This window comes from Eimeria tenella, genomic scaffold, assembly GCF_000499545.2.
Source record: "Eimeria tenella Houghton genomic scaffold, Eth_scaff302, whole genome shotgun sequence".
Taxonomy (NCBI): Eukaryota; Apicomplexa; class Conoidasida; order Eucoccidiorida; family Eimeriidae; genus Eimeria; species Eimeria tenella.
This window is the reverse complement of record NW_013542890.1, coordinates 3,902-11,788: the sequence shown is the minus strand read 5'-3', so window position 1 is coordinate 11,788 and position 7,887 is coordinate 3,902. Positions and strand designations below refer to the sequence as shown.

Below are 7,887 nucleotides of genomic sequence, written 5' to 3'. Positions count from 1 at the left end.
CTGCTGCTGCTGCTGCTGCTGCTGCTCGCTCTGTGCGAACCATAGTGCTGCTGCAGGCTCCGCAGAGCCGTCAGCAGCAGAAGAGTTCACTGCGCCCATTAGATCTTCCCGCCCCCAGCAGCTAGCGCAGGACAAGCAGCAGCAGCAGCGCCGCTGCTGCTGCTGCTGTTGCTGCTGCCGCTGCAGCTGCTGCTGCTTCTTCTCCCTGTGGCCAATGAGGCCAGAAAATGGAGGGCAAGTGCTTTCGCCCGGCTCGAGGGGCAGAAGAGCACTTGGAAGAAAATAGAGAACAGCAAGCCTGGGGCAGCAGCAGCAGCAGCAGCAAGTTGGCGTTTGTGCAGCAGCAAAAACGGAAACACCTCTCCAGAGAAATGTAAAAAGACCCAAAAGTCTCAAATTTGCTGCTGAAGAGGCAAATAAAGAATCGGCTGAAGAGAGGGCGCAGCTGCTTCCGAAGCTGCTGCTGAAATCGAAGCCACGGCGGCGGTCTTGGGGCCTTTTGCCCTGCAGCAGCAGCTCAAATGAGTGCAGCACCTGCAGCAATGAGGGAAAATAATACTTTTAAAGAATAAAATGAGCAGCTTTCCGCAAAGAAGCAGCCAGTTGTCTCGGAGGCGAAAAGAAGCTGCCGGGCTGATGGTCACAGCCGCAGGCAATGGCGCCGCTCCGCCTCCTTCGCTGCGCAGTTTCGGAAGAAAAACTCGAACACTAGAAAGTATATTTAATTTGTTTATTAAAATGAAGAATTCAAAATCCAAAAGTGCCAGTTCAGCTCCATTACGGCTCGCCCGAGGTGGCGGGCGCTAGACCGCTGCCAGCATCGGTGTCTGTACACTCCGTTGCCAAAGGCGCATTCGCGCAGATTCCGCCTTGATCAGTTTTGTGTCTGAAAATAACTTTGCAATTATTTAATTCGCAGCAATAGTTTTTTTCCGCGCGGAAAGCCTGAGTGTATGCTTGCCATTTGCTGCTGCAGCGCGCGAGGGAGAGGCAGCGCGGAGAGCAGCATTTGCAATTAACTGTTAGCCCATGAACACCAGGGAAAGCAGAGCTGAATCAGATTTAAATAATTCAAATTCTCATGTATTGGGGCCGGAGGAGCTTTTCAAAATAATTCAAATGAGCTCTTCTGCAGCTCCGGGAGAGGAGCTCGACACACCGCAGCGAGAGCTTGGAGTGTACGTACACCTGGTGAGTGCAACAACAGTTGGACTCACCACTAAAGAGAAATCACTTTTTTTTTGCTGCTGCTCAGAGGGGCAACCGCCCTCAGCAGCAGCAGCAGCACCTGTTGCTGCTGCAGCTCTCTATGCTTATCTCCCAGCTGCCTAACTAAAACGGCCACTCCTCTCTTAATGCAGCAGGCAGCGCTTCGCGCAGCAGCACCAAGCCTTCAGCAGCAGCGCCGCAGCAGCAGCATTACTTCCTGCAGCAGCTCTGCTGCCTGCAGCAGCAGCTCTGTTGCCTGCAGCAGCAGAGCTGCAGCAGCAAGTGCTGCTGCCTCCAAAAGCCATTTGAAGCAAAAATGTTTTTCCTGCATGAAAAGTAGCGGCATCTGAGGTGTTAAGGCACCTCAGGAGACCTTCAGAAACTCGTGTTGGCATTTGTGTCTTCAATTGTTTTAAAGAAACTCTTTTTACTTTAATTTTAATTATAAAAAGTACAATAAGGGTTTTTTCCTCTATGTGGAGCAGTGTCTATACACTACACATTTCCTGCAAACAGCAAATAAAACCCCACCACAAAATCTACACATACAGGCAGCAGCAGCAGTAGCTGCCACAGCTGCAGCAGCAGCTGCCACAGCTGCAGCAGCAGTAGATGCAGCAGGAGCAGCATCTGCCACAGGTGAAGCAGCAATTGCCACAGCCGCAATTGCCACAGCTGCAGCAGCAGTTGCCACAGAGGCAGCAGGACCAGCGTCTGCCACAGCTGCAGCAGCAGCTGCCACAGCTGTAGCAGCCGCAGCGTCTGCCACAGCTGCAGCAGCAGTAGCCACAGCTGCAGCAGCAGTTGCCACAGCTGCTGCTGCCTCAGCTGCAGCAGCAGTTGCCACAGCTGCAGCAGCAGTTGCCACAGCTGTAGCAGCAGCAGCATCTGCCACAGCTGCAGCAGGAGCAGCATCTGCAACAGCTATAGCCTCAATTGCCACAGCTGCAGCAGCATCAGCATCTGCCACAGCTCCAGCAGCCGTTGCCACAGCTGCAGCAGCAGCAGCATCTGCCACAGCTGCTGCAGCATCTGCCACAGCTGCAGAAGCAGTTGCCACAGATGCATCAGCGGCAGCATCTACCACAGCTGCAGCAGCATCTGCCTCAGCTGCAGCAGCAGTTGCCACAGCTGCAGCAGGAGCAGCATCTATCAGAGCTGCAGCAGCAGTTACCGTAGCTGCAGCAGCATCTGCCACAGCTGAAGCACCAGTTGCCGCAGCTGCAGCAGCATCTGGCACAGCTGCAACAGCAGTTGCCACAGACGCAGCAGCAGCAGCATCTACCACAGCTGCAGCAGCAGTTGCCACAGCTGGAGCAGCAGTTGCCACAGCTGCAGCAGCAGCAGCATCTGCCACAGCTGCAGCAGCAGTTGCCACAGCTGCAGCAGGAGCAGCATCTACCACAGCTGCAGCAGCAGTTGCCACAGATGCAGCACCGGCGGCATCTGCCACAGCTGGAGCAGCAGTTGCAACAGCTGTAGCAGCAGCAGCGGCTGCCACAGCTGCAGCAGCAGTTGCCATAGCTGCAGCAGCAGTTGCGACAGCTGTAGCAGGTGCAGCAGTTGCCACAGCTGCAGCAGCCGTTGTCACAGCTGTAGCAGCAGCAGCAGTTGCAACAGCTGCAGCAGGTGCAGCAGTTGCCGTAGCTGCAGCAGCAGTTGTGACAGCTGCAGCAGATGCAGCAGTTGCCACAGCTGCAGCAGCAGTTGTCACAGCTGTAGCAGCAGCAGCAGTTGTCACAGCTGTAGCAGCAGCAGCAGTTGCCATAGTTGTAGCAGCAGCAGCAGTTGCGACAGCTGCAGGAGGTGCAGCAGTTGCCACAGCTGCAGCAGCAGTTGTCGCAGCTACAGCAGCCGTTGTCACAGCTGTAGCAGCAGCAGCAGTTTCCACAGCCGTAGCAGCAGCAGCAGTTGCCATAGCTGCAGCAGCAGTTGCGACAGCTGCAGCAGGTGCAGCAGTTGCCACAGCTGGTAAAGCAGCATCTGCCACAACTGGTAGAGCAGCAGCTGGCAAAGCTGGTACAGCAGCAGCTGCCACAGCTGGTGCAGCAGCAGCAGACGAATGCAGCAGCACAGCAGCAGAAGTCCCTCCCAGGTCGTCTTTTCTAATTTGCTGCTGCTACCCTCGGAACTGCTGGCTGGCTTCTGCGGGCTTCTGCATGCATTTTTATTTTCATTTTATTTTACTTTTATATTTCAAACAATTAAAACTAACTCCTTCCCACAGCTGCTGCCTACACTATGACCTGCAGCAGCAGCAGATGGGAAAATGTGTGCTGGGCCACATCTGCTGCTGCTGCTGCAGCTGCTGCACTTGCTGCCTCTGGTGAGAGACTCAAAGCTGCAGGTGTACGTACACTGTGTCCCTCCGCTGCAGCAGCAGCAGCAGGGAGCGTTTTGTGTGCATTTCTCCACGGCAACAAAATTACATAACACACCAGTAAAGTTCTGTTGGGCTGGAAAGAAGGTCCGAGCCGCAACACAGCGGCAGGAGCTGCAGCAGCAGCTGCAGCAGCAGCGCGGCAGCTGCCGATCGTGGTACGCCGACACCTGCCACTGCCACTGCTGCTGCTGCTGCTGCTGCAAAGGCCTGTGTCCAGTCGCAGCGGCCGCGTGCCGCTGCATCCCTAAACCATAGCTGAGCAACAACAAAGCTGCATCTGCTGCACCACCTCCACCTGCTGCTGCAGCAGCAGCAGCAGCAGCAGCAGCAGCAGCAGTTTGTTCACTTCTGCTTCCCCGCCTGGGTCTTCGCCTTCTCCGTCCCCCGCACCTGCACACCCCCACCTCACCGCCCGCAAACCAACCCCTCCACCCGCAGCCGCAGCAGCAGCAGCAGCAGCAGCAGCAGCAGCAGCAGCAGCCCCCCCCTCCGCCCCGCGTGCCCCCCCTGCGCCCGCGCCGCCCTCCCCCGCAGCAGCAGCAGCAGCAGCAGCAGCAGCAGCAGGAGGGACCTTTTTCCTGCGGTTTTTGAGCTCCTTGGTGGCCCTGCGCCCCTTCTTGGGCTCCGCCTCCGCAGCCCCCATCCTCACGAGCCTGAAGCGCCGCTCGAAACGCTGGGCCGCCCTGAAGTCCTCGTAGATGAGGGCCTGGCCTCTGCTGCGGGCGCCGCCGAAGGCCGTGCGGAAGCAGCAGAGCACGAGGCAGCGCGGGTCGGGGACTTTGAACTGCTGCGCGAGCCGCTGCTGCAGCTCCTTGCGGCTGACGTTGGCGCGGCCGAGGTGCAGCACGTCGACCCACAGCTGCTTGCGCTGCAGCAGCGGGTTGGACTGCAGCTTGCGCAGGCGCAGCGTGAACGGCGACTTCGGCTCCGACATTGCAGCAGCAGCAGCAGCAGGGGGGGCAGGGGCTTCTTTTCGAACGGCTTTGTGGGTTTGCGGCGCGGCTCGGGTGCCGCGCCGCCCCCACAGCCCGCCGCGCCGCTGCCGCTGCCGCTGCTGCTGCTGCGCTGGGCGGGGCTGCGGCCGCTGCTGCCGCGCCCCACGCGCGCGGGGGCTGCTGCTGCTCCCGCCCGCCAAAGCCCTCGCCGAGAACTCCGAAAGACCGAAAGTTCACGCCCAGCCGCGGGAGGCGCCCTCCGGATCCCCTCGAACGCCGCTTTCCCACCCCCAAAATGAGGTACGCCGCGCGCCCCGCGCTCCGCCCAGTGGGGCGATCTTCACCCAAAAGCACCTCCAAACCCACTTCTGAAACCCCAAATCCACTCCAAAACGTGTTTCCCGTCTTTTCAACCCCAAAAACCCCAGCTTTCCCCGGGGTTCCACCCCCAACTGCCCTCCGGCGCCCGCCGCAGCGCCAGCCAGCCGCCTCTCCTCCACGCACGCCCGCCCCGCTCTTCCCGCCAAATCGCGCCCTTCCCACTTTCAAATCCTTATTTTCCCCTTTTGCAAACTCCCCAAAACTCGTTTGCCCCTTCCAAACCCCCCGCGCTGCGCCGCCCGCCGCCCCGGCCAGCCCAGCAGCGCGGCGCAGCGCCTGCTGTACATACACCCGAATTGCGCGCAGCCACCACCCCAGCACCGCGCTCCCACGAATGCTGCAGCAGCAAAAGATGCGCCTCGCAACAACAACTTCTTGCATTCACCCTTTCATTCACTTCCCAACTCCAGCTGCTGCTGCGCTGCTGCGCTGCTGTGAATTGCTGCTGCCCCCGTCTGCAACTGTGTCTGCAGCAAGCTGAGCCAGGAGACCCTCAACGCGGCGATCGCCTCCATCTTGAAGGGCTCTCAGGAGAAGAAGAGGAAGTTCGTCGAGACAATAGAGCTGCAGATCAGTGCGTCTCGCTGCAGCAGCAGCTGCAGCAGCAGCAGCAGCAAACAGCTGAACAGGGGGTGCTCCCGAAGCCCACAGCAGCAGCAAAACGCCGCCGCCGCCGCTGCTGCTGCTGCTGCTGCTGCTGCTTTCCTGCAGGCCTTAAGGATTATGACACGCAGAGAGATAAGCGTTTCTCCGGCTCTGTGCGCCTCCCCCACGTGCCCCGCGCCAAGTCCAAGGTGGGCCTTTTCCAGCTTCTTTTTATTTCTGCAGGATATTCTTGCTGCAGCAGCAGCAGCAGCAGCAGCAGGTGTGTGTGTGTTTGTGAAGGTTTGTGTGATTGGAGATGCCGTGCACATGGAGGAGGCGAAGGCTCTCGGCCTCGACTGTATGGACGTCGAGGCGCTGAAGAAGATCAACAAGAACAAAAAAATTGTGAAAAAGTTGGCGCGCAAGTGCGTTTTTTCCCCTCTTTTTTGCAATTAATGCTGCATTTCTTTTTGTTTAATTAAAAACATTAACTAATTCACTTAATTTGCTTTTTTTCTCCATTGTTCCGCATTCAAGTCGGGTTCGCGGCTCGCGAAACGCGCCTTCTCGGGTGTACGTACACCCCAGCGTCGCCGCAGCTGGACGCGGAGTGGACGGGCGCGATCTGGGGTTTCAGTTTGCCTTTTTCCGTTTTTTTTTGTAAATAAAAAATAAAAAAGGAAGATAAGTTTGGATTTGGAGTTGGTTTCGCGTTTGCGCGCGCAGGTATGACGCTTTCCTGGCGTCGCAGGCGCTGATCCCGCAGATCCCGCGCTACCTGGGCCCGGGGCTGAACAAGGCCGGGAAGTTTCCAACTCTGATTACTCACCAAGACAAAATCGAAGACAAAATCCTCGAAGTCCGATCTTCTGTGAAGTTCCAGCTCAAGAAGGTGCTGTGCATGGGCGTGGCCGTCGCCAACGTCGAGATGACCGAGGCCCAGGTGCGCGGGTTTGGGGTTTAGGGTTTAGGGTTTAGGGTTTAGGGTTTAGGGCTTCGGTTTCCACCGCGCCCCACCTGCAGTTCCGCTGCAGCCGGGCTGTGCGCTGGCTGCCCGCGCCCCTCAACCAGCAGCAGCAGCAGCAGCTGCAGCTGCAGCGGGGGGTTTGGCGCGGGGTGTACGTACAGGTGCGCTACAACCTCACGATGGCGATCAACTTCTTGGTTTCACTTTTGAAAAAGAATTGGAATAATGTCAAGCGGCTGCACATCAAGAGCACCATGGGGAAGTGCCACACCATATACGGCTGAGCCAGCAGCAGCAGCAGCGGGGGGGCCCGCAGTCCCTCTGCATGCATGCACGCGCAGCTAGCCAGCTGCTGCTGCTGCTGCAGCAGCTGCCGCGGCTGCTGCAGCTGCTGCAGCAGCTGTTGCGCGACTTGCTGCTTCCACTGCACGGGTTGCGGCTGCTGCAACGGCTGCTGCTGCTGCAGCCGGGGCACCAGCAGCAGCTGCTTGTTTCGCTGCGGTTGCAGCAGCAGCAGCAGCTGCTGCTGCTGCTGCTGCAGGGGGAAGAGCGCGGGCAGCGGACTAAAGAAGGAGAGTTTCGTTTTAGGCGAATTGAAGGCCGGCAGTAGTGCGGGGTGTACAGACACCGGAGCTTCACCTTAACCCACGCACACACGCACTGCAGCAGCAGCAGCAGCAGCGGCCGAACTAGTTAGTGTAGTGGAAGCTGCAGCAGTTTCAGAGCTAATTATCGAATTTATAAAAAGTTCGAAATTAGGAGAAATAAAGTTTTTTTGGATATATTTGTTGAATTCATCATCAAATTCAAATTTAAAATTATTTAAGTTGGCGGAGGAGCAGTAGCTGCAGCAGCACCTCACGCTGCGGTTTGCTGCAGCAATTTGCCGTTGCAGTTTGCTGCTGCAGCTTGCTGCTGCAGTTCGCTGCTGCGCTGCTGGGGTGTACATCCGCGGCTCCCGCAGCAACCCGCGCAGCAGGTGGAGCGTTTGCACTTTTAATAATTTGCAAATAAAGTTAATTTAAAAAGATTTTATTCTTCATTTCTTTTTAATTTTTATTATAATGCGGCAAAACGTTTTAAAAAGAGTTTGCTGCAGCAGCACTTTTGCATTTTCACATTGCACGGCGTTGAATCTCACCCAAAAATTGTCCGATGCAGCAGCAGCAGCAGCGGCTGCTGCTGCTGCTGCTGCTTCTGCTGTTTGCGTCAATTTGACAGCAGCAAGAGGCAAAAGGAGATAGAGAAAAAGAAAAGAAAAGCAACAGAAGAGCGTGCGGCTGGAGTGTACGCACACCTGCAGCAGCAGCTACGAGCGCCCCTCCGCAGCAGCAGCAGCTACGAGCGCCCCTCCGCAGCAGCAGCAGCAGCAGCAGCTGCTGCTGCTGCTGCTGCGGCGCACTAGTGCCCGCAGCTGCTGCGGCTGT

General features: G+C 57.4%; 3 protein-coding genes across 3 annotated transcripts; 2 read left to right on the top strand and 1 right to left on the bottom strand.

The window, feature by feature from the left end:
- Positions 1–1,760: 1,760 nt before the first annotated feature.
- ETH_00026275 (uncharacterized protein) lies at positions 1,761–3,318 on the top strand (the record flags this gene model as incomplete). Its single annotated transcript, XM_013375956.1, has 2 exons — positions 1,761–3,252; positions 3,305–3,318. Coding segments are annotated over 2 exons (1,506 nt in total), but the record flags the coding sequence as incomplete, so codon positions are not given.
- Positions 3,319–3,934: 616 nt separating this feature from the next.
- On the bottom strand, positions 3,935–4,526 carry ETH_00026270 (40S ribosomal protein S24, putative; the record flags this gene model as incomplete). The annotated part of the gene is made up of 2 exons (XM_013375955.1): positions 3,935–3,982; positions 4,164–4,526. 2 exons carry the CDS (start codon positions 4,524–4,526, stop codon positions 3,935–3,937), a joined length of 411 nt encoding a protein of 136 aa, XP_013231409.1.
- Positions 4,527–4,822: 296 nt separating this feature from the next.
- ETH_00026265 (ribosomal protein) lies at positions 4,823–6,744 on the top strand (the record flags this gene model as incomplete). Its single annotated transcript, XM_013375954.1, has 6 exons — positions 4,823–4,827; positions 5,382–5,482; positions 5,620–5,702; positions 5,794–5,918; positions 6,220–6,436; positions 6,622–6,744. The coding sequence occupies 6 exons, from the start codon at positions 4,823–4,825 to the stop codon at positions 6,742–6,744; spliced, it is 654 nt and encodes a 217-aa protein (XP_013231408.1).
- Between the last annotated feature and the right edge of the window lie 1,143 nt (positions 6,745–7,887).